At 39.9% G+C, this 27,221-nt stretch overlaps 1 protein-coding gene across 2 annotated transcripts; it reads left to right on the plus strand.

Moving 5' to 3' along the window:
• The first annotated feature begins 1,469 nt into the window (after positions 1 to 1,469).
• fam168a (family with sequence similarity 168 member A) lies at positions 1,470 to 27,023 on the plus strand. 2 transcript variants are annotated; one of them, XM_068709762.1, is made up of 8 exons: positions 1,470 to 1,664; positions 12,044 to 12,151; positions 12,925 to 13,016; positions 16,309 to 16,389; positions 20,370 to 20,515; positions 20,981 to 21,167; positions 21,571 to 21,697; positions 21,855 to 27,023. In XM_068709762.1, the coding sequence occupies exons 2-7, from the start codon at positions 12,090 to 12,092 to the stop codon at positions 21,681 to 21,683; spliced, it is 681 nt and encodes a 226-aa protein (XP_068565863.1). In that variant the 5' UTR covers positions 1,470 to 1,664; positions 12,044 to 12,089; the 3' UTR covers positions 21,684 to 21,697; positions 21,855 to 27,023. The 2 variants fall into 2 exon arrangements, with proteins under 2 accessions (XP_068565863.1, XP_068565872.1); XM_068709771.1 differs by lacking the exon at positions 12,044 to 12,151 and having other exon boundaries at positions 1,471 to 1,664.
• The last annotated feature ends 198 nt before the right edge of the window (positions 27,024 to 27,221 follow it).

Raw genomic sequence — 27,221 nt, forward strand, 5'->3', positions numbered from 1 at the left:
ATGGGAACTGTAGTTCTCTCTTATTTGTAGTTTTACAGACGAGGTCTTGGCTAAATCTCGGCGAGAGTGTGCTCCTATAGTGTAACCTAGTATTTAGAGGTTAAACCGTTATCCGTTGCAGAAATATACAAGAGTTCTCAAATACTACAGACTGTTATAAGTTTTATTTGAGATTTTGCTCGCTTATGCTGTTTGTGTTTATATTTGCTCTTCTAGTCATTAGAAATCAACTGTCAATGTTGTTCTTTATGTTCATATACTTTTGGATATATATTTATATTGTATAGTAGTTACATGTTTATGCTTACCTCTGTTTTACTTTGTTGTCCTTGTTTATTTATTTATTTTGTGTATTTGTATATTCTCTGTATGTACGTTGAGAGCAACGTAAAAACCGGAGTCAAATTCCTTGTATGCGCATGCATACATGGCCAATAAAGCAGATTCTGATTCAGATAGTCCAACTTCACTCGTTTTTATTTGTTTAATGTTTGTTACCATGTGTACCAGCAGTGGTAACTGAAAGACGTTAAACTAACTGCAGCAATCATTCACTCTGGACTTAATATTTACACATTCTAGTTGTACGGGGCAACTTCACGTTACAGCTCAAGAGATTGACTAAGAACTAAGACAACATCAAGCAGATTACTTAAATAATAGAGATACAATAAGATATTAAATTACAGAATTACAATATACAGTAAATGCAAAAAAGGCAGGCATCGTTTCAGGGATGTGTGTTTTGAAAATTGAGTCATTGTGGTGCATTGCAACTCATCACCACTGGGTGGCGTTGCCTGGCTGTGAAGCAACATTTGTGGTTATGCTTATGTATGAAGCAAAAGCCTCTTGTTTGAGTTAGTGAACGTGAACTTCCAGCCATGCTGCAGTACTGTTTCACCGCCACAGTGCTGCTGACCAAATATAACAGACACACAATGTTGATTTCGAGATACCACATATCAGCAGGCTTTTGTAAACAGGTACTAATATTACTACAGCGCGGTACTCACAATCATATACGCAACAACATATAGGTACTTTCTCATCAACACAACAACCACAGACTCAATCATTGAAGTGCGAATACACACAAAACAGAACAAAGACGTGACAGTGTTATTATACAATAGCCTGTCAATTAGACCATCTTCCTTCATCTATACATCATCTGTATTAGACTAGCGTTCAATAGACACACTAACCCTTAAAATGCAATGCTCCGTTATTGATTGATTGAGAGTAGGACCAGTAATATACGTCAAGTCTGAAAAACGAATGCCCTTCTCATTTGCTGTTTTTATTGTGGTTAAAAGTCTGAACCATATCGATCCGCGCTACATATTATCATTATTATTATTATTGTGCTATAATCCAAACCGCTCCTCTATATATTATCGGTGGGTCAGAACCCCTCCTCTCTCTCTCTCTTTACATCCCTACATCCCTCCCTTCCTCTCTCCCTCCCGGCAATGCATCCCCATCCCCCACACGGTGGCCGTCTCTTCGGGTGAAAGCTGTCTTCTCTGCGCCACTGGTCCGACAAAACGCTGCTGTAGCAGAGCCAGTCCGCACCAACCTGAGATCAGAGCAGACACACGGGAGAGACATCACGTACACACACAACACACGGGGAATCTTTTTATTTGTTCGACCAAGTGGTAAGTCTTCTCCGATGTTTTATAATGGAGGGCAGGAATGTCCATGTGTCGACTTTTTAGTTTTCCAGTCTTTTTTTTTTTTCCTCCTCCGTTTCCCTTCAATTGTCCTCCGTGGTGGCTACAGTTTGGAGGACTAGCGGGCTAAGCTAAACGAGCTAGCATAAATTGCGGAGTCAAACTGACACTAACGGTCGTTGTCGTGTCAGTATTCACGGTTTTGTCGTTGGTGGTTTGAGCCTAGGTGGTATAGGTTGCTGCTATTGTACCGGTGCAGTCCAGTCTGACTCACTGCGAGTGCGTTTCATTGTCGTTGGCTAATCTCCACTCAGCTAGCTCGCTAATTAGCCATTTGAGCAGCATGTGTCGAGGGATGCGAGGATGCTACGGGGTTAGCGGGTTTCTTTTTTTAGGCTAGCAGACAAGCTAAGCTAACGTTACTATTATAGATTCCTGCATGGGGGTGCCTCGGAATGGGTTGAATAGCCATGCTAACGGTAGCTAATCTGGTGATAATTGGCAAGATGGCATCTCGGAGTTGTTATCTAGAAATCGGTGGATTTTCAAAATGGTGTCTTAAGCTTGTTTGAGTGTGACCCTTTTTGTCCAACCACGGCTGTTTTGGCGTTGCTCGCTATCTCAGGAATGCCGTATGCTGCCATACTCTGATGGATATAAACTAACGTTATCTATTAAATACAAACGCCTGCACGCAAGGCTGTCTCCTCTAGATTACAACCACCAATATGAACAAAACAAAGGTATCTTTGAGTGTAACTAATTAGTCTTAAACGGAGTTTTGTGCTGTTTGAAAATAACCATAGCGTCTTTCTGCTTAATGGAAATATTTGCACACTGGCTTTTAAATGGACCACTTTCACTAAGTCTATGCACATCATTTACTCTTAGGTTCATAATAAACATGTGGTTTCTGAAGTTTTTGGTTAGATGAAGACCCTGGCTACTGTTGGAACAAGTATTACAAATCCTAAATACAATTTGTTTTGGCAGAAACTAATGATTATGGTCCGTATTTATTAATTTGCTGAACCTTTTTTGTTTTTGATCAAACAAGCATTGTTCAGTCTACGAAATGTCAGAATACAGTGTGAAATGTCAAAGGCAATTTCTCAAAATCCACAATGACATTATCAAATTTCATGTTTTGTTTGACCAACTCTACCTTATCAAAACAATGTTTTTTATATTTTCTAAAATAAGAACATGTAATCAGAGAACTGGGTGTAGACAATGTTTGGCGTTTTTTGCACAGTAAAGAACTTGAAGTATTAATCATGATCAAGATTCTTATTGATTTGTTTTCTTTTTATCAACGAATCATTCAGCGCTATAAGAGATTCAGCAGTCTGTACTCACTGACGACACAGCATGCAAAAACTAAACAGAGCCCCACATGGTTCAAAAGAGACAGGATTACACAAGATGCTTAAGGCATATTGTTCTTCTCTCTTATGACTAGTCTTATCGGTGAAATTAATCCTCTTCACGATCATCTTTTTTTGGGGGGGGGGGGGGGTGTAACCTGCTTTAGTCATTGACTGCTAATCCAGTTTAATTCAAGAAAACTTATCTGTAGAAAGGGGTTTCTAAGATACTACTGTTCTTGGCCCTCACCAGAGCAAGTTATCTGTGTACAGCTCAAAATGGTTTTCTGTAGAGACTGGAAGATGCACACGGCCTCGTGTATGTTAGATATTCAGTGACGTGGTTTGTTTTAAAATGTTATGCTTCATGAGGCTAAACAACATTAGTCATACTGAATGCACCCAAAATAAATACAACAAATTCAAAGGCTGTGCACAGTGTTTTTAAGACTAAATCAAAGAGCATCTGGCAGAGTTGCATCACCCTAATGAAGGCATATTAAATACAGGGACAATGCTCAGAAATTACAGTATATTGATGACATTTCAACAATTTTCACAGTAGACATAAACTAGAGCTTCAGTTTAATCTTCGGTCTAAGGTGACCCCCCTGTCTACCACGATGGAGGAAAGGGTGGGAAATATGGGTTTTGGCATGCTTTCAGCACATTCTGTGTATGAATGGTGGGCTGCACAATGCAGCCGTAAAACTGTCAGACTATAGAAAGCTGGAGTCACTTAATGTTACGAGAGTCAGTGGTTCTAAAACAGGCCATCTCTCTAGTTCTTCATTCCCATGTGGTTTGAACCACTTAATAAGTTTATCATCAGTGAACAAGATGCTCCCAGACGGCAGCGTGCAGATCTACCCTCCTCTGGTGTCCAGCCCACAGTCCTCTGACATGATGACCGGCATTGTTTTAAAGAGAATAGCAGATACCAACAACTGCCGTTGGATTGGCTTTCATAATACACATTTCTATCATTTGAATTCATGACTTAAACTGGGCCACTAATTATGATATTCATCATCTTTAAATATCTAATTATCTCTTTTTAATAATTGATTAATAGTTAAACTATTAATATGAACTTCTCAAAGCTAGTCCAAAACCCAAAGATACAAATTTTACAAAAGAGGAGATGATTGAAAGCAGCAAATGCTCCCATTTGAACAGGAAAAGGATAATTATTTGCCATTTTTGTCTGAAAATGTACTTAAACGATCAACAGATTATCAAAATAGTTTCCAATTAATTATCTATTGATTGACTATTTAATTAATAGACTAACCATTGCAGCTGTAATCTGCTGACACTGTTTATTTATTGTCCGAACAGATTCCTGATCAGCATTAATAGATCGACAAGGATAAAAGGTTGAACTGATCCCTGGAGACAATTGTAATGCATTCAGTGTCAATTGTATTGGGGGAGGTCTGCCAATGTGTACACACAGTACACAGGCTACACATGTGTCTGCGCTGCACGCTGTCGTTTCATTACTGATACCTACGGTCACGATCAATAGTTTTTATTCATGCTGTAGTCCAGTAGCAGTATGTTGAATGAACGTGTATCCAATTAAACCCAAGAGATAAAGCCTGACAAGTTGAAGAAGAAGAAATGTATTCTTAAATCAGATGGAAAAAGTAAACAAATTGTATAAAGTGAAGTGATCGCCTTGCATACTTAAAAAAAAAAAAAAAAAGTCGAGTTTATAAGTAAAACATTGGCAACAGTCTTAAAGGGGATATATTATGTTCATATTTACGTTCATATTTTCATTTCAGTGGTCTACAACATTTTTTTAACTTTGCTTTAATGTCCGTAAAACATAAAATATTTCTGTGTTGTCCATTGCTGCAGCGCCTCTTTTTGTCTGAAACGGCCTGTCTCTTTAAGGCCCCTTTCAAAAAGCCCTGTCTGCTCTGATTGGTCATCTGACACAGGCCTGAGCATGCTCCGCCCACTAATTCCATACACAGACGGCCATGTTTCCGCTCTACCACATCTGCTTTAAAGCCGTTTAAGCACAACTGAGTTTAGCTGCAACTCTACTGTGAATATCGCCACAATAACTAACTGGCAGCGAGTCTCCTGCATGTAAACAATGCCTGTTTTTAATGCACAAATAAATTACGTAAACGGACAAGGAGTATGTCGTATATCACATATATATTGGTGTTCAAATATATCCATATATTTGATACATTGTCCACCCATACAACATTGTAATATTGTTTTTCAAAGCAGTGTTAAAAATGTAAAAATTCAACATCAAACTCATGTTTAAATGTGATCTTTGGTCTCACCCAGCAGCTCGTTATTTGCTCATTTCTGCAATAAACAGGATCCACCAGTGCCTGCCCTTTTTAATATTAAAATATAAGTGTTTACACCGTGTTGAGGATGCATTTATACCACACCACGTACAGGCATACCAGAGTCGGCTTTTTCTTTAATAATAAAGGAGCTTTTAATAACTCTGCTACCATGGAGGCGATTAGCATGGGTTAATTCTCTTGCAGGCTAAATTGTGGAAAAGGACAAGTCTTGTTGGGGCTTCGGGTTTCTGCAGCCGGATATGCACTATTCCATTGATTATGGATGTTTTTAACTGGTTTAGTGGAGAGGTAGAATTTTGGCTCATGGTAACGTGGTACCTATAGATATCTCTTGGCAAACATTTATCTTCATCCAATAATTTAGTTGTCTGGTGTCTATATGAGTGTTTCAGCCTCATGGCCGTAGACTTTGCAGTATCGTTCAGGCCTACTATTGATGTTGTAGTTCCCTAGTTGCTTTGAGAACTCATTAAAAGTCAAATTACTTGATGCTTTCTTTATAAAAAAGTTAGATGTTTTTAAAAAGACTCTTTGTTGGGGCCAACTTTGTTACCACCCTCTGTTCCTTTTAACCTTGGTGAAGGTAACACCGTTCCCTTTTTACACCAAAAACGGTAAGTTTTAGATTTCTTTTTGCATCATGAAATCCTACATTTTTAATACACGCTGTATCATAGCAAAATATCCAAATGTTGACACCGGTGTCGATACCTTTTTAGAAAACGTTCCATACTATAATGTGGGTCTCTTCCTAAATGTGTGTCAGTAACCAAGGACCACAGCAAGTGTAGAAATGTCTATAAATGGATAATGTCGAAGGGTATTTATTTCATGGTAACATTTCCATTTTCAGTAGGGCTTTCACAATATTGTCACATAATCCAGAGATGCAGACCCATGAGGTGCGTGACTGATGAGATGATTTTGGAAAAGGAGAATGGAGTAGGAGGAAGCCGGCACAGAGGAAAAAGGGGAGATGCTGTCCCAAAGAGTATAGCGCTGTCCTAGATTCAAAATAACCCCAGGCTGTTTGAAGCTTGTTGCTGCAGGGTAGGTCTGATATTGTGTGTGTGTGTGTGTGTGTGTGTGTGTGTGTGTGTGTGTGTGTGTGTGTGTGTGTGGGGGGGGGGGGGGGATTTCTGATTCCATCAAACTGGCTTTGAGCACTGTAGCAAGATGGATCTGGTCTCTGACTTGATTATGGATGTCAGGTCTGACTGTGATAGCATGAGACTGTTGGTTTGGTCTGTGTCCCTTGGGACTGTGTTTAGTTAATGTCAGGCTGTAGTTAGCATTGCTGCTATTTCAACAGCCATGAAAACCTTCATGAGCACAATATTTTCTATAAATATTAATTTCAAAGAGAAGTACGTAAAATGTTAAGTTTTCAGGGGCTTTAATGCAAATTTGTTCAATAATATACCTTCTATTTTCTTGATAAATCGTTTAGTCAATAAGAAGTCAGGACATAGTGACCCTGGGTAATATTTTTAAATGGCTCGTTTTGTCCAAAGGTTTTCAGTTGATTATCATATTTGTTTAAAAAAAAAAATGTCTGAAAGGAATAACCATTCCTGATTATTCATTGTTTCAGCTCTACAGTACAGTGAACCAATACAATAATATGCTACAGAATAAAATCAATAAATTGGAAACTGCTTGCATTACATATTCAATGTATGACTCGTAACAAACAAATTCTAGTAATGCGCCGCATTACACTCAGCAGTTTATCATCTTATGATTTCTATTTCTCCGTTTTCCTTTTCATATGACCCAAGTGAAATGCCGCCTTCTTGAGGATTAAAAAAGAAATCTGTTGAGCTCTATTCTCTCCTGTGCTGAAGTGTGATGACGCCCACCGGTTTTGATTTGTTGCTTTAAAGAGTAGATGCCTGGTGAGGTATTATGTGGGAGGACGGAGTAGGTGTGGGGGTTGTGTTGTATTGTACATGTTCTCTAGGAATGGGAACTCTTTGTGTGTGTGTTTGAGTGAGTGAAAGGTTTATTCTTTCACAATCCTCCTCCCTCATTATTACCTCTTCTGGTCCCCCTGGGCTGCTGGAATCTCCCTTTATGGAACCACGGTTATTGTTTTGCAACACACACCTTTTTATATTAACATACACAAATTAAATATGTGGGCGTAATCTTTAAAGATCTGCAACAAGGCAAGGCCCAACTATCAACTTACTGAGCTCACACATAACATTGAAAAGATAGACACAGCTCTCTCTCTCTCTGTGTGTGTGTGTGTGTGTGTGTGTGTGTGTGTGTGTGTGTGTGTGTGTGTGTGTGTGTGTGTGTGTGTGTGTGTGTGTGTGTGTGTGTGTACACTGAGGCCTTGAGGCTACAGCGTGAGTACAACACAAATGAAGTCCCACTAATAGAGTTTAATCTTAACAAAGTCCTGGAAAATAACTGGTTACGGCACTGAGCTGGAAGCTCTTCTTAATAATGTCAATGTGTGTGTTTGTACACTTTGAGTATTGATGTTGCAGTTTAGCCGACGAAATTGGCGACTATTGTGTAATTAATTGCTTCAGACATTCATCGGGGGAAAAAAGCCAAATATTTGCTGCTCTAGTTTTTGTAATTTATGATGGCGATATTAATATCTTTGGGCTTTCGACTGTTTGATGCGATATATCCTGTACAATTGTTTTTTTTTAACTTTTTGTTATGGTTGTGTTTTCATGGTCTTGAGGTCAAGTTGAGACATCTCATTACAAAAAAAAGCCTTGTCCTCGCAAGTGAGTCTTGAATGAAATGTGTACTTTAATATTTGGACAGTGCTGTAGTGATGCGTACTAAACAAATCAAGTCAGAATTGCAAACAACATCCACTAGACACATCATATTTTGGCTGTTGTGTAGCAGTTTTCAGTGCAAATCCAATTGTCTGAAATGTTTTTCATTGTCTCAGTGTCAGACAGAGAGTAGCCGGGTGGAAAAAAATGAAGTGAGATCCAATTTCATGTTGAGGATGGCAGACCGTTAAAGGGCCAGACACGTGGTAGCATGGCCACCGGTTTGATTGTCACAAGCTATCGAAAGGCGTCAGAGTGGTCAGCGGAGGAATAAAAACCGTTTCATGTCGCATGTAGTTTGATCATCCTCAGCCTCTTTGACTGATGGAGGAACGTTACACTGCAGCTATCTGCCGTCTTTGAAGTCTGCCGTGTTTGTGTCGAGAGGAGTGTAAAGACGGATAAATCAGTTTTTTACAAGAAGAAGCCAACAGACAGTCACTGTGTGTGTGTGTGTGTGTGTGTGTGTGTGTGTGTGTGTGTGTGTGTGTGTGTGTGTGTGTGTGTGTGTGTGTGTGTGTGTGTGTGTGTGTGTGTGTGTGTGTGTGTGTGTGTGTGTGTGTGTGTGTGTGTGTGTGTGCGCGCGCGCGCGCGAGTGTACACGGTGAATTGTAATGAAGCTGAGAAGAAAAAAAGAATCTCTATTCAGACCAACTGATTTTGACGAGTTAGTCATCGGCGGCTACCGGAGAGACGGAACGGAATGTCTTGTACCTGCAGCTCATCGAAGGCTTTCCACCAGTCCTGCTACTTGAACTACTCGGCCTCAGTTTGGCAAATTAATGCATTTTCATGCACATGCTGTACCTTTGTATAATATCGGCTCTGTAGAAGCTTGTTTCCTGCAGGACTGCCATTTAAAAATGTATCCTAGTGAAACATATTAACATCTTAATGTTTGAATAAATAATAACTCCAAACTTGTCATCGGATAATTATTTGTTAATGGTTTATATCTTTATTTTGATCATCTAGTAACTGTCAGTGTTTGCCAAACATTTGCTACCTTTCTTTGTCTTAAATGACGAATGACAACACGTAATTTGTCAATTGATTGACATTTGAAGGGTTTAGGAAATGATGGGATGTAGATTAATTGAAAAAATAATGCATGACATGACGATCATTAATTGCAGCCGTATACCAACATGGCAACTGATATTGTCTGACTCCAGTAGATTTTTCCTTCTGTAAAGTAAGAATCATTTTGACTTCATTGTAAGCTCCCAAACGCTCTGCTCAGAGTACCCAGCAGCAGTTGCTGTTATTGATATTTTCAGATAACCAACAACATGGTGTCATATTCAGTTCTTTTCTTAATGAATTATGCCTGAAGCACCACAGATGCTCGGACCATGGAGATGTTTGCACCGTTCCACAGATAAATGTAAAGTTTTTTATGTTGGAGCTCTGGAGAATGGTCTTCTACTATCATAGATGGTGGATCTGTGGAACACAAGGTCTTCTGGCTAGAGAGGGGCTTTTTTTTAAGGACTAGAGAGCCTGAAGCTCCTCTCCACCCCCTCCCCCTGGAAACAAAGGGAGTTGTGTACAGACACTCCCACTCATCACATGTATTTCTGCCTTCCTCTGCTCACAGACCTTCATTAGACTCATTGTGATGCCCCTCTTGTTCGCACCCATTCACTTTTCGTCACATTTGCCTACACACACACACACACACACACACACACACACACACACACACTGTTTCTCTGTCTGAGATGATGAACACACACACACACACACACACCCACACACACACACACACACACACGTCTTTCTCTACTCAGGCACAGTAATTGGGTATGTTTGCAGCACTAGACCTCAGGGTTAGCTTAGCCACCTGCCTGTGTGTTAATGGCCATTGTTCCCTCCCTCTACACGTTTACATGCACATTACAGCTTGACTCACTACCAGATTAAGCTCTTACATGGTGTGCTGTAACTTTGATCTGATGATTTTGTTGGATAGTTGCCTGCTAAAATGACGAGAGGCTTTGGATTAACAGGTTAGCAACAACTTTGAGATGGATTGCCATGAATTCTGACATTCATGCCCCCCTCAGGAGGAACTGTACTAACCTCACTTTTCATCTAGCACAGCCTCACAGAGCCACTAGGATGACTCTAGGCTTTCAGTCATCATTACAGAACATTGCAGATCAACTGTGTTGAATGTTAAAACTTGCACTCTGGGCTTGGAAGACACTTGGGGTAAATCAGGGGGCTGCATTTTTGAGGTAATCCAGTTAATCAGATTTGGTTTTTTTTGTTCTTTAAATGTTGCAGTGTGGCACAGTTGGAGTAATCTTTGCCTTTTGTGTTAATCTTGTAATAATCAAGCATTTGCAGGTAGAGGGACTGATTAAGTGAGGTAGAGAAATCTAATGATGAATGAAACGCAAAAAGAGAGAATGAAAGGAGCGCAGTGTTGTCCCAGAGGAAGGAATTAAATCCTAGGAGATACATTAGATTAATGAGACTGTTACTATGTGATGTGCAGCAATATATTCATCCATTCCAATGGGAAATTCCTTTGTTATGAGATGTGAATTTTGGCAATTGACATATCACCACTCTTGTTGTTTTTACAGACCCACAAACACACTCAGGTTCATGTTGTTGATCATTTTCTGGGCCGTGCATTTTGTGTGTTTTTATTTTAAGGAATTTGTGCCCAAAAAGACTCAAAGGCAACTGCATCCTTGTTTGTGCTCGCATTCAGTTGCAGGGTGCCTCTCGGCGTTTTGACGTCAGTGTTCCTGGATGGAGCGCTGCAGCACTTCCTTGCCTAATGTGAAGTGTCACTCGGTGTTGTTTGGCATCCCCACGGTACTGTGTATGGAGGAATTATGACGGTGACGCTATAATCACCTGAAGGATTGGTTAACTGACCACGAAGCACAAGCCCAGGATGGATCGGTACAATCCAATTCTCAAATCTACCAGAAAAAGAATTGGGACAAATTATTGATAGTCTGTACGTGATGAACGGGTGATGTGCTGTGTGGAGAGAGCTCGCCACAACATATTTCATGCATTCTTGTTCAGAGCCCCACTGAAAACCAGACTGAACTGGTCACTGCCAACACGTACAGGCTCCCATCTCTGTCAGAAACAGAAGCACAAATCAACACAAGATTCTCATGAACTCAAATAACACACACACACACACACACACACACACACACACACACACACCTTTCCTCTCTATAATTTATTCCTCAGCTGTTCCGCTTTGTGTTTGTGTGAAGCTTCTCTGGCTCTGGCTCATGCTTACTCATAGCTCGGTGCAAGACTCCGGCCTTTTCGTGCTATATTTTGTTCTCCGTCACTCGCCCACTCACTGGGTGTGTTGTGCTTTTTTTTCTTTTCTTTTTTTTTTCTTCATTTGGCTGTCTTAATGTTTGCTTTGCTGCTTGTATTGGATGTTGTGTACAGCACGTCACATATACGCACAATCATACTCATGCCTCACTTTGTCTCGGACATACACGCATCATAGAGGATAAACACACAAAGGACTGAATAAAATGTTACCTCAAGGCTGTTTTATCAGCTAGAAACAACTTATGTTTGCACATAGACAACTGATGGTATGCAAGATTTTAAAACTGAAGCAAACGCAGCCCATTTCACACAATATTGACATAAATTTTTTTTTTTAAATCCATACACTCAAACTCACATGAATCACTGTCTCCCCTGCTGTGTCACTAACCATTTGCTTTGGCACTGGTGCTTGCTTTTTTTTTTTAAAGCTATTTTTTATTTTATTTATTTTTTCCTTTTCCTGTGTTCGTTGTAATCATGACCTCTCGCTGTTTTAATTTCAGATTTGCATATCCACTTCCACTCCTTCCTCATTTGCATACAGCAAGAATGGCGAGCGGGCATCCCACAGACAAATTCAGTTTCATGTATCAACCAGACACGCACAAGAGGTACGGGGCACGCATGCACACACACTCGCACACACACACACACACACACACACACACACACACACACACACACACACACACACACACACACACACATGTATACTATTTCCCATGCCCATATTCTCCATGGCCAGGTAAGTTGGAGCACTTTAGATATTTTCATCTGCATTGGGGAGAACGATGCCTTTTTATAGGAGATGTAGTATAAGTGGCCCTGATACTGGTCACCTTCACCCCAACCATTGCCAACACCAGAGCTCGCCCTGCCTTGTTATAGATGCAATAGTAAAAAAATAAGGTAGATGTGCAACATTTTGGCAAGATGTATTTAATGCCACACGGTGATGCCAAACCATTATTTTCAGTGGATCCATGCGTACTTGTGCCTCATTTATTCCAAAAGTCTGTTTTTTTCATACATACTTATGTTGAGCCTACTTGACGGTGAGATATCACGGGGCTTTATTTATTTTTTTTGTTGCATGCTGGCAAAATCCTTCAGCTGGATGTCGCCTTAAGAATCAGAGTTTGGGGTTTATGTGCGTGATGAGTGTGTGCGAATGCTTGGTAATCGGAACAATTTTCTTTCCAATTTACACGGCTTATCTCTCTCTCTCTCTCTCTCTCTCTCTCTCTCTCTCTCTCTCTCTCTCTCTCTCTCTCTCTCTCTCTCTCTCTCTCTCTCTCTCTCTCTCTCTCTCTCTCTCCATTTTTCTTCTGTCTTCTCTTATCCCCCCTGCCCTCTCCGCCACACCGTCTGTTTCTCTTCTCAGTAAGAACAGGTTAGCTTCAGCTATGAATCCAGTCTACAGCCCTGTTCAGCCTGGCACTCCTTATGGAAACCCTAAGAACATGGCCTTTGCAGGTAAGACACACACACACACACACACACACTATCATTCTCTATACCACTATGACCTGTAAGTGACAAACAAACTGCTGCTGAGTTTTGAGCTTTTTGATTTGTAATGATTCATAATTTAAAAAAACAGACAAATTTACTTCCATTATCTTTTATTAAGTCAATATTGGTAACAAAAACAAGAGATGCGTCAACTGGAGGGTTACATTTCCCAGCATTGCAAAGAGAACAAACAAGAAAATAAATCAAATTGGGCCTGTAGCAGCGTCCTTGTTGTAAAAACACAGAATTCAGAATGTTCTGAGTCATTTGACATAACACGCTGCCCTTATTCACTAATAATAATAGACTTCTCTTCAAATTTCTCCCCTTGTTACGGGCTGTAAACATTCTGTACCAGCTCGGATACAAAAATAAAGCTTCCTGGAACATGTAGTTCTACTATACCTACAGGGATGTGCGGTTACGGTGACACAAGATTCTGTGGCAGCGGATGTCCATGCATAGTTGCTACCGTCCTACATTTCCTCAGTGATTCCATGACTTCAGCTTTAGTTTTGTTGTAGAGTATCGCTGTGTCCGTATAAAAGATAGATTATGTTTCTCTGTTCCAAAAGTGTGCAACATATCGCAAAAGCTGCAGTTCTCCATGACTGAGACTTTTCCCGAGTTGGGGCGGAAGAAGAAAAATGCTTCCATATGTTAGCTTTTAAGCCAGGGGGTGCCGGTCAGATTGTATCCATGTTTGGCTGCTCAAGCTCACCAAAACTCCGCTAGTATTTAGCCTAGCTTAGAACGTAAACAAGACGCACGTTTGTTACGTCTGTTGCGTTCAGGTGCAGCAGTATGAAATGGAAATCCAGGTGTCACAGAATTGTTGCAGGCGATCATAATGTTGAGATTTGAGTTTAAAATTTTCCAATTGAGTTTTCTCTATCATAATCTTTCAAGAGATGCATCTAAGATTAGTTTTTTCCCCACCCCTAGTTAGTGTTCTAGCTAAGTCAATTTTTTTGTTTAATTTGTCCCGAAACTCGCTCCACTAAACGCTACCACACAAGTGTTTAGTGGTGTAGGTCAGTAGTGCTGCACCGTCACACCGCACAGTAACGCCATCATGGTGCTAACAAAACAGGGTTCTAAATGCATATTATTATGGTACACCTTTAGCATACAAGATACAAAATGTGTTGATATTGTTTGAAATGAAGCATTAACATTTTGAGCCCAACAAACAACATATGATTGCTGCAATATAAGACAGTTTACAGAACAAGGATGCAGGATAGAAGGTGTTTAATAAGGTTCAAGGAATGTAAGAGATGATGGTCACCAAGAAGATGGAAGAACGAAAGCAGTCATTCTTTATGGTCATAACGAACATAAGCTGTCTGAGGTCAGACATGTAAATGAGGCAAAGTCAGAGAAGCAGAAACTCAGCAGAGTAGCTTCACATTTTGACATCCAGGTCAGCTGGTTAAATTTGTTACATCATACTGTTACGCCACAAAAAGACTGCCTCTTGTGACATCTTTTTAACGTGATGCAGAAGCATGAAGCTGGGCTAATCTGGCTGCTCCATTATGTCATTTCAGTTCCTTTCTCTCCATCCTTTTGAAGAGTTGGAACTGCATATCAACGTTGCCTGCACGAATGATGCATGTTTTAGTTGCACACACATTTAAAAAAGTATATTTGATGCATTAAAATGAGAGTATTTGTGTAGCTTACAGTTATGTGTTTCCATGGGAAGACGCACACACGCGTGACAAAGTCTGAGGAGCAGCAGCATGTTTTTCAGGGATTATTTTCTGAGACTTATGCAACAGAGGAGGGCGAAACATTGTTGGTTGTTGTGGTTCAAATCTTGGATGAATAATTTAGTCTGCTTCATTAACAAAATCACTTTTAGGAATGGACTTATTACCTGGTTGATGGTATATTTTAGTCTCAATTTTAAGGACTAAAACTAAAAACTTAAACTAGGTCTAGGTTTTAATGTCTGGAGTTAAAAAATCTTTCATTTGTGAGGTAAGGATGGTGCGTTTGCAAGGAGTTTAATTCAAGATATGCAGTTAAGTGCTGATTTAGATTTTTTTGTTTTTTAAAAAGGAAATACAAATATTTGTACGTGTAAGGAGCACTAGTCGTAATCATCCCTCCCTTTAGCTCTTAAGTATCAAACTTAAACATTTTGTTAATGCTAATAGTTCAGTGAGTTTTTATAGGGATGTAACATCTGGTCTGGTATCATTTAATGAAAGGTTCTGAATCAATGCATATGAACAATTAATTGAACAGTTCACCAGACATTCTGTTAAAAATCTCTAGAACCACGCAATGCTGCGTAAAACAGAGAAAAGCAGCAAAAGCTCAAATTAGAGAAGCTAAAATAAGAGGATGTTTATTTTTTGGGGGATTTGATACATTACTCAAATTTGTCAGTTATCGAAATTGTTGTCTACCAAGTTGACTGATCATTTGATCAGCCAACATTTTATGGAGGTTTAGGCTCAATTCAAAATGTAATGCTTTTTTAAATGAGTTTTTATTTACTTAATCTATAATAAAAACATAGTGAGCTGAGCACCGACTGATTAACCATCACAACCCTCCGCTGCAGCGTAGACTGATGTTTAATAAAGCCGTTACGTCTGACTGGCCCACCCTACAGCAGCCAGAGCTACGTATAGCCACACGGCTCAAGGCCACAGAACAGAGTCTGTGAGATCGGCTGCCAATAATGGCGAGCAGTGAGCAGCACTCCGCTCACTTACCGTACCGTCTCTTTAACTCTCCTGCGTTTCTCCTCCCTCCCTGTTTGTCTTGCTCTGTTCGAACTCGCACCTTTTTTTTCTTCTTTTCTTTTTTTTTTATCAGTAGAAGCTTTTTCTCGGGCCAAAATCTGCTGTGTGTGTGTGTGTGTGTGTGTGTGTGTGTGTGTGTGTGTGTGTGTGTGTGTGTGTGTGTGTGTGTGTGTGTGTGTGTGTGTGTGTGTGTGTGTGTGTGTGTGTGTGTGTGTGCCCCCCCCCCCCCCCCCCTCACACGTGTCTGCTTGCATTACTAATGTGTTGCTGAATTTATCTCCTCCCACGCCATATTGGCAGGTGTGTCTCGTCTGTATGTAAGATGCATTCAGCCGACTGTGTTATTGGTGCAGACATTTTTTTAATGAGTGCCATCTGTGCACATCCTGTTCTAAACCAAATACTGTGTGTGTGTGGTGTACATCTGTGGCCCTCTCCGTTTGTTCAGATATGGTTTCTGATATTTTCTCTCTTGTGATGTTCTTCAGGCTATCCAGGAGGGTATCCTGCCACGGCTCCCACCTATACACCCAACCTTTATCAAACAGGCAGTCCTGGGTATCCACCAGGTGAGCCCTAACACACACACACACACACACACACAAACCATTCCATGACTTTGTTTATATTGAACAATGTAATGTCTCGGGAGAAATTGCTTGTCAGTACACTGGGAGTTAATTAGCGGGATGTATGTCAGTTTTCAAGGGAAAAACCATCAGAGAGAAACACAGTGAGTGTGAGGGATCATTGAAGTTTAATGTAAAGGTTGTCACACAGACAGACTGGTACATGCAGATGATTGCACATCATTATGATGTAAATACATGATTCTGTTTCCTATTTGTCTCTTTATTTGCACAATACAAAAAAGAAAAATGTATAGACTACAGAGCGAAATGTAACAAGTTGAAACACGTGGAAAGAATCTTACAATTTAAACAAACAGAGCCAGAAAGCCTAGAGCGTTATTACGTCGCTCCCATTGAGAGGTAAACCTCACATTTCAGTTGGTAAACAATAATAATGCAACCATCATCTGTGCAAACTTGACAGTACAATACTGTTACAGATGTAAATTCCAAATGCAATGGAAGCTGCTTATAGTGATCATGTTTACAGTGATTAACCACTTATATGGGTAAAACAACTGGAATTATTCCTATACAAATGCTGTTTAGATATTTTGCTTATAGTAATCAAGTAGTCCTCTTATAGTGTTCATTTTGGGACTTTTCATACATGTAATTCTACAGTAATGCATTTTTTTTTTCTTCCCTTAACTCCCATGGTATTTTGCCTCACGCTAACCCGGCTGCTTCCTGCAGGCTACCTGAAGCTGTTGCTGTGTGGTAAAGATAATAGTTTTAATAATCATCCGCTTATAGTGATTTAAATTGACCCAGACAGACGTGATCACTACAAACAGTTTCCACTGTAAAACCAAATAAAGACTAATGTATACATGTATAAATAAAGAGAAATGTTTTAACAGTGTATAAACTCTGGGGAAAAGTTCACAAAATGAGTAGAGATTGAGTTTCAGATTCTAGGACCTCCAAAGATAGCTTTTAATTGTAAATGCTGCCAAGTCTGCTGAAATGATAAGTAAATACAGTGTTTTTGATATAAATATGTATAAAATTAACTGCCTTGAACGACCAATAGATGTGCCACCATTTAACCTAAATAACTTCCATAAATATGTTAATGTTTCTGATGCATAATCATGGTAATCATTCACACTGTAAAGCAGTTCAGTAAAGTGTTTAGGTTCATGCTGGGAAAACACTTAATGTGTTGAATAAATTAAACATTTAAATTTGAGATCAGATGATCTTACAGAGCTGCAATGAATTTATGCTCGATTTATGCATACGACACCTAAAACAAAAAATGTTTCCCCACATTTTTAGAAATTGAGTTATTTGTGATGAACTTTTTGTTGTGAAATACTACAATCACTCACGCTTCATGATGGAATATTTTGAGTATAGACAGTTGTTACAGTGATGTGAAGGCAGAGTGGATTGAGTGGTGATCTCAGCCTAAAGGGCACTGATGGTGAAGGAGAGGGAAGCTAGCCGCTAACAGCTGCTAGTAGCCGTATAGCAGCAGAGACGTGCTCAGCTGGGGCTCCCGGTCTGGTCCCCGTAGCAGATGGAATAACAGTTGTCTCAATGCTCTCCAGATATGGTGCGTCTGTATAGATATAGATATAGATTAGTGTGGCCGGGTCTTGAACGGTTCACCCTAGAAACACAGACTGGAGTTGTTCAAAGATCAAGCTTGTGTGTTTAATGAAATATCTATTTGGTAGTGACTTCAATTGGCAAATAACATTTTGGCAATCGATAACTGAATAATTAGGGGGTCGAAAGCCATGTCAGTATGATTTCTTTGGTTTTCCTGCTCTTGATAGTTTTAAGGGAGCACCGATTAACTACCGCCTCTCTTTGTTGTCTCCATTAATAGCAGATTATAGGACGGCTTCTTTTCTTGTTTGTCTACACAGTTATTTAGGTTTTATGAATTTTCTGTAGGCAGGTATCACAATTTAAGATTTGAAAGCACAAAACAACAAATTGTTGTTCAGTATGTTACGGAGGAGAAAGGGAAGGGCTTATATAATGTCAAACATCTGGTATAATACGAGGGAAGTTTGCTTTAAAAACATATTATGAAAGTATTAATTACTATCAATCGACAAAAGATAGTATTTTCTGAGCGGGAGGGGAATAGCTACACAAATAGTATTCTTCTGAATTTTAAGTATCTAACCGAGGCAGGGTGTGTTTGTAGATTTCGTCTGGGCTGCTTTTGAACCTCCTCTCCTCTCGCCCCCTCCCCCAGTTTGGTTTTATCTTTTGAAAGTCTAACAAAATATCAGGTATGCGTTGGCAAACCTCACCCAGCTTCCTTCCAACAAAGGAGCCTAATTATTCACGTGGTTTTTTTTGTTTTTTTTGTATATCCGCAGTGGTAATATTAACTGCAACATTTAATTCTATGCATTCTGCAGTGCTTAACGTATGGTGAAATTAAAAGTCTTTACATTTTGTGTCCCAGACAAACATCAACTTCCAGACAGGCCCGCTACGCTCTGATTTAAAAACGTGTCTTTGGACAATGTCATTATTTCTCATGACCATTGAATAGACGAACCGTTTTCTATCAGCAGGGTTTTTGTGCAATTGTCACACACCATTGTCCTCTAATGCGCTGCAAACGTGTGTGTGTGTGTGTGTGTGTGTGTGTGTGTGTGTGTGTGTGTGTGTGTGTGTGTGTGTGTGTGTGTGTGTGTGTGTGTGTGTGTGTGTGTGTGTGTGTGTGTGTGTGTGTGTGTGTGTGTGTGTGTGTGTGTGTGCGCGCATACTCTCTCACACACACACACGCACATAGCAGCCCCAGCATCTCTTTGTTCCCTTGTCCTTGTGTGAGAGAGGCTTTCATAAGCTCCACAGCAGCAACTAGCTAGTAGCATGTTTGACCTTCAGGCTCCTCCCAGTGGCAGCTCAGCGGTACTGCAGCCACAGAGCAGAGCCCAGATAACATTAATGCAGCGCTCGGAGCCAGATGCCTTCACTGTCCCACAGTACACCTTGTGCTATTCAACCTTCTGATGTAGTGTCATAAAAGTAGTGTTCAATGGTGGCTTCACTTAAATCCGTGTGTGCCACTAATGTTGGTTGCTTGACTGTATATTGGCCATTAAAAAGGGGATTATGCTCCCTATGCATTGGTTACAGAACTACACTCTTGCAGCATGCAACGCAGTAACGCCAGCTTCAAACATCGTGGTAATATTAGACTTTGAAGTCACCCTTGGCTTGCATTATTTTGAGACTTTGGGACCCATTAAAAGACGGCACCAGTCCCCCATCTGGTGGATTATGTAGGAAATGCAAAAGAGAAAACATCTGAATGAGGCTGCAACTAATGATTATCGTTTGATCTATAATTCATCATAAATGATAGTTTTGTCAACAGTTCAGATCCCCGAAATGTTGCTATAATGTAAGACCAGGGGAAGCAGCCCATTGGAGAAAAATTACTAAACTGTTAATCGATTATCACAATGGTTGCAGATTAAATAACATTTGAAAGTTGATGTAAATAATTAAATGAAGGCTGTTTTTGGTTTGATTAAATATTTTACTAATTCGGTTTCCACTGGTCGCATCCAACCCTGCTGGTTTTCAGGGTTTATTTATACAAGAATAGAATTATTCATTAAACACAGTATTGCTGGTTCACTACAACCCCAAATTAGAGTATTTTGATTATATCTTTTGTCCATTCATGACATCCAACTGATCAGTTAAGAATCACCTTTCAGTGAATTACTAAATTGAAGCTGCTATAATCAACATGTTTTTACTAACAATAGATCACATGAATATTTGTAGGTGTTAGTAGTCGATTGTAGTGAGGAACCCACAGAGAATTATCCTCCGGCTCTTAATCCTGATACAATGATTGATGTTGCTCTGTTGTTATATATTTCTAAATCCTTCTTTCTGCTCTTTTCCATGTGATGTGTTTTTAGGATACACTTCAGCAGGCACCCAGTACAAAGTGCCCCCCACTCAGTCAAATGGAGCGCCCCCTCCCTACACCCCCTCTCCCACCCCATACCCAACAGCCATGTACCCCATCCGCAGTGCCTACCCTCAGCAGAACCTATACACACAGGTAAGGCTACTGAGTTACAACTGACGTTACTTTGGAGACACACTCATTCATACTAAAGAATCAATTAGGTCTCATCGTCTCAATGAGCTCCAGAAGTTAAACTCTCAAACAAACCTGGGACCTAAAAGTCAATTTAGTTTGATTGAGCAAATTAAACTGACTACAGATAAAAGCAGTTGCTCTGTTAAGATGCAGTTACACCGTCACAAGTCAACAGCAACGCCATCATTTTGTTCTTTTGTAATTTGTTCTTTTTAATTTGGGAATGTAGAAGAAGGAAGATGAGTTTTCTGTCTACTTTACTTGTTCCTACAGTGGAGAATGATTCCTGAGTAGTTAAACCTTCTTCCTTCGAGCTCCTTTAAGTGAATTAAAACATTTAAATGTTACAATAAGCTTTATTTGTCACACACAAATGCTCACCCTCCGCTTCACCAAACCCTTTCCCCGTGTCCATCCTGACAGGGAGCGTACTACACCCAGCCGGTGTATGCCGCTCAGCCACACGTGATCCATCACACCACCGTGGTGCAGCCTAACAGCATCCCCTCCACGGCCCTCTACCCGGCCCCCGTCCCCGTACAAGCTCAACGCAACAACGGCATGGCTGCCATGGGGATGGTAGCTGGCACAACTATGGCCATGAGTGCAGGTAAGAGAACCACCGAGACCCCAAAATGTTTGTTTATTACAGTGTTCAGACACGACCTGCTGGCTAATACCTGTGATGTCGTCACTGTTCTGTCTTTGACGGTAATCTGTAATTTGATCATAAATTGATTTCTTAAATCCATTCGGTTATTTAGTCATTTCATTTGATATGATCAAGGTAGGTAGGTCATTTAGTTTTATTTAGACTGCTAACATAGTGGAAAACCTGGGAAAATATACCAAAATACTTCAAGGAATCTATCTAAGGTGTCACATGTGTGACATGCTGACATAACCTGAAAGTCATCGTGTACAATGACCACATCTACAGCCACAAACCTCCATAGTTGTTCAGCAGATGTATTTTAGAATGACTCATTGATGTTGTTGTTTACTTCTTGTAGGGACCCTGTTGACAACGCCCCAGCATGCCCAGATCGGAGGACACCCAGTTACTGTGCCAACCTACAGGCCCCAAGGGACACCTGGGTACAGCTACGTACCGCCCCACTGGTAGAGCCCACCCATCATGTGAGTACCCTCACTACTGCACCCTGATGTCTGTCCCCCCCCCCCCCCCCATCCTTCTCATTGCTCTTTTTTAGACTTGAAGCCTCACATTTCTTATTCCCTCTGAGGTCTGAGGCATCCATCACTAAGGTGTACCTCTGCTCTTCTTCCTCACCAGATCTGGAGTCCACCATCGTATGCAACTGCTCAAATCTTACACGGGCTCCCAATGGTAACCATGGGAACTCGGCACCTGTCTGCAAGAACAAAACTAAAGTGCAACAGCCACTTTACTATTATTGTTATTGTTAGTATGCGACATTCTCTAACGTTTTTACAAAGAGCTGCTTTTATTTTTCTTTGTTCATTTGCCAACCAGTCATTATCTTGTTTTCTATGGTTATTTTTATTTTTTATCTCCTCATCTTTTTGTTTTTTATGTGTCTGTCATTGGAACTCCAGAAGGACTCTTGACCAATCACGGGTGTCAGTTGCTCGTGTGTGTGTGTGTGTGTGTGTGTGTGTGTGTGTGTGTGTGTGTGCGTGTGCGCGTGCGCGCGTGCGTGCGTGTGCGTGCGCGTGTGTGTGGTCCTTGCTGCTGCTGCTCAGTTGGCTGGAATATATTGGGCACTTATTCCTCGTTATCATCTCCATCAGTCACTACAAAGACTTATTGACTTATGCTGCCAAAGTTTTAACAACTAGATATCAGCACAGGGTTTTAACATTAAGAGCAATTTAGTTTTCTGGGTTATTTAAGTTTTTATATCCTTTTCTTTTGACCACAGTCAACTGAATTACATTTTTCTACCTTTTGTTCTTCCTTCCTCTTTTTACCCTTTTTATCCACTTTGTTTCTTTTTTCAGTTTAATCTCAGTCGTCTTCCAGCGCGTAGCTGTCCGTCTGGCAGTAGTCGGTCCATAACCCCTGTTGTTACATCTCCACGTGGGTGCTATGAGCAGAGCACTTACTGACCATTACCCATCCTGCTGCGTGTCCGTGTCCACATCGTACACACTAAGACAACATCACTTCCTTCATGCTACATACTATGCAGGCTAGTATGTTGTGACACTATCGGAATCTTAACATTAGCGTAGGTCAATGCGTTTAGAAAATGTAAGAATATTTATAATAACTGTGTCAACGGCGTTGGGTGGTCATGCTCACTTTTACACACACACACACACACACACACACACACACACACACACACACACACACACACACACACACACACACACACACACAGGGGCTCCTGTGGTGCGTCGTAAAAACACACGATCTCTTAGTGGCACTTACTGCACAATACCTTCCAGTTAGGTTGTTACTGATCAACACACACATACATGACATGGATTTGTAGGGGCGTGCGTGGCAGACGGCAGAGAAGGAGTTTAAAGGGATTGTGTTGGCGCAAAGAGATAAGAGCGGGACAAGACGGGGAGATCAGACAACAAGGAGGGAGGAGGAGATCACATAATCACAGTCGGGTCCTTTCATTTCAAAGGTACATGACATTTGAGTTTGTGACCACACAAACACTCTGCCATTTTGCACTACTTGCATTGTACATTGATTCCTCACTGCGATTACGTCGCCTCCTCCTCCCTTCTTCCAGGCAAGGACTTTGTAACCAAACACATAGCAAATAGAAACCCAGACTCCTGAGTATACAGGTAATGATGGACCAGTCAAGTACATGTGTGCTGGTAGATGGATAGAGTTCAATCCACAAGTCCATTCCACAGTTGTGCGAGTGCTGAAAAGACCAAACCAATGACATGAGCGCCACATTTAGGAAGAGGTTGTGGCCAATCGGAGGGCGTTGATGTGTTTTTGCCTGGCTGGTCCATGTCATAGTGATGATTAGTTATTCTCTGAATTTGGGTCAACATTTGTGGGAATTACATGTGAATTGCAAGAGGACTCAAAAAGGTGCTGGTTTTAGTGTTCATGGCTAGTAAAATGAATTTAGCGAGCGTGCAGAGCCGTGATGGCGTGTTTTCACTCAGTCACTTAGGCTTCAGTCCAGTTGACTTTTGAGACTTTTAGCAGTTTTATGAAAAAGATGAATCCACGTGTTCTCTATTTTTAATTTTAATTTAATTTTTTCACATTTCTGGAAAGGACACATATCTGCTTTTACTGACTGCATTTTAAACATTCTCCATTTAAAAAAATAAAATTTAAAAAATTTAAAATCCAGCATAACCTTGATGGTCATCAGATGAGGATATTTGAGCCAATGAGACGTGGACCATATACAGCCATTCTCTCTTGCCTTCTTATTCTCATACATGTAAAGGCATTTATGTTCAAAGGCAGTATGACGACCCATTCTAACACTACAAACATACCAAGTAGTGGTGGTGGGGTTTAATATTTAGGTAATTCTTAGGTAATAAATAATATTTTATTATTTCAGGATTTACACACAAAAAAGACAACTTCATGATCAATAGAGTACAGATTTGTATAACAAAAGCATTTACTGTGCAGGTATATAGATGAAGTGGTTTGACATTGCAATAAAATAAGAGGGAACACCTCAAACTGTTCTCAAACAGTAATTATCAGTGTCTTGAATTGATTTTTTTTTTTTTTTTTTTTAAATGCTTATTGTAATCTTTAAATATGGATTACAGGCTCTGTATGCAGCCTCCATTCAATAATTATTAGTTACTGCTAAGTGAAGTAGAACATATCAAACATTTGGGTATTGAATAACTTTGTGAGGAAATATTGCACAACTTAAGACAAAAAACTTGACTATACTTTAAGGCTAAGTAACAGGTACCTAGGCTTTGTAGTGCAGGAGGGAGGAAGAAGCAATTTATATTGTAATTAAAAATAATACAATAAGGTTGAATGTTTGAGGTATTCTTAGTCCAGATGTTTGTACACAAGTAGGTTAATTCTGCATAAAACCGCTGTCGGATGAAAACCGTTGATCTTTGAGCCTTACTTTTGAAACCATCCTTATATTTCAGGAGGTAAAGTGGTTAAATATTATCGGGTCGTAAAGTGTTCCCACCACCTAAAGGGTCTTGTACATTTTAATTCAAGCCAGTTAAATTGAAAAGAATCCAGAAAGTGTTTTCTTGCGACAGCAGTGATGTTCCTCATCATTAGGATTTATTTAACCAACCACTACTTCTGTCGGTATTTCTCAATTAAGTCTTACAGGGTTATTTTTTTCTTTCACTCTGGTCAATTGAGCGTAATGGGTATGCATAATATTCAGGTGTATTTCACTATAGCATTGGATCTCTAAGTTTAAAAAAAAAAAAAACGCAGTATATTTATACAGCAAGTGGTACAGTAATGTATTTCTAGCTAAGCATGGTTGCATCAGTGTGGCAGCTACTGTTTGTGCTTTTAATATATATATATTTTTACCTCTTCTGCATCTCTGTCCTCTACATATCGGTCGCTGAGAAAAGGGGAGAAGTTGAGACGAGGTCTGGCAACAAACTTGTGGAACTTCTCGTCACCAAATCCCACGTTTTAAGTGTTGAATTTACAGACCTCGAGAAATCAGCGGATTAATGACGGAACTGAAATGGACATATGCTGTTCATTTCTGTTCTGTTTGCAAAGATGTGATGAATGAAAACCCTCAGCCTCCATGCCCTTTGTGCTGTGCCATATTTCACTCGACCGTTAAGTAAATATTAGTTTCTTCTCCTAAGTAACTGGTGAATTCTGAGTCCTCGTTGTGTCTAGCTTCCTGTGAATCTGTGTTTTCCTATTACTGTCCTAATCCCTTGATGCGTCTTGCCTTTTCTCAATTTTCTCTTTCTTACTGTATCCTCTGTGTTTATCCTATTTTCACCTTGGAGGCCATTTTTTGCATCCCTCCAACCATTCAAACGTTTCTATTTCATTCAGGGATGCAAAATGAGGTCGGATCCTGTGTTCTGCGCCCTCTCATGTTCCTTTAACGCTCTGCTCTGTGGTTTCTGGTCTTCATGTGCTATCAGTCTGACCTTTGCAAACTTCACCACCCCATCTCATTAGCGGTCATATTAAACTCTATTATAGTCTTTCTTTTAAGTCTATTTTTTTTGGTAATTGGTAAATCTCCACTGAGCCTTTTTAAACACTAGATGTCGCCCGTGACAAAGTCTGGAAGTGGCACCACTGGTTCAAGGCTTTGAGCCAAAACTTGAAATGAATAATTTATGGGTGTCCTTTACATCTTAGTCATAATTGGGCGTCTTATTTTGAGCACTGAGATTTTTTTTTATTATTTTTTTTCAAATTAAGACTTTTTCAAAAATGTCCCTTTTAGACAGCAAATACATTTTTATTTGATTGCTAATAAGAGATTTTCTTGTCTTGGGCTGTGGACCAATGCTCTTAAACACTAATTCTTGTTTTAATGTGTCGGCTCAGTAGAGAGGCAGACCCACAGAGCATTGGGGTAGTTCAAGTAAAAGATGGTGGAACTGCTTCATTTCACCTCATTCTTTGCCTCATTTGTTTCAATTTGCACTTAAGTGAAAATAGACAGTTGGACACTCCGGTGTGTTATTGGGGGGGGTGCAAAGATGTCTTGATCATGGGTCTTTTATCATCTTTTGTTTTCCTCTGTAACTCCGTCAGCTTTGACGTTTTTAAACATTGAAAGGTGGTAACTTTAATGTAACCGGAACCATTCATAACACCTTTCCTCTCTTCCATCCCCCCCCCCCCTCTTCTTTTTTTTTGTTTTGCCTTGCAGTTGCTAAGTCTTAGTTATTTTCACAAGTATAAATTAAAACACTACTATCACAGTGAATAGTAGGCTCTTAAATGTCTTCGATGTTCTGCTGCAGCTTGTTAATTTCAATTTGTCAGAGATATCTCTTAGTTTAATTTGACACTAAATGTGATGCAAAAAGTGGAAATTCCTTGTCTTCCAAAAAAAAAAAAAAAAACATACTTGTATCTCCCCCCCCCCCCCCCCGGAACGAGTATTAGGAACAACCCCATCTTTGGAAGTTTTAGTTTGGTACCCAGTTTGCACATGCTATGGTATATCTGTTACCGTAAGGTTGTGTTTGAAACTGAAGCCCAACGTCTGTTCAGCGTTGAGAGAAGTGAACTGTATGTTAGCTATTTGGTCCAGAGTGAAGGACCAGCGTCAGGCTTGTGATATGAAGTGTAAATCTGTTTTTAATTTTTTTTTTTTTTTTTTTTTTTTTTTTTTTTATGATTTTCTTTTTCTTTTTGTTGTTGAGGTTTTTTTTTAAAGATCAGTTAGTGATCTAGTACTATAACTAAGCCAAGTTTGTAATTGTATATTTACTGTAAAATGTAGAACATTGAATAACTATTAAAATTTTCCTATAAAAGGAAGATTGTTTTGTTTGATCTTTATTCTTTCCATTGACATTTTCTTCCCTCAATTTGGTAACAAATGTCTTACCCTCTGGAATTCATCCCATTATACTGAGGAAAAAAACGTACCTAATGTGAAAGACATGAACCTGTTTTGTATTCACAAAAGTAATTGCACAACGTGTTCCATGGAAATGAACCAGATATAGTAACAGT

Source organism: Cebidichthys violaceus, unplaced genomic scaffold (assembly GCF_023349555.1).
Source record: "Cebidichthys violaceus isolate CVI_PGR_0920_01 unplaced genomic scaffold, fCebVio1.0.p SCAF_1, whole genome shotgun sequence".
NCBI lineage: Eukaryota > Metazoa > Chordata > Actinopteri > Perciformes > Stichaeidae > Cebidichthys > Cebidichthys violaceus.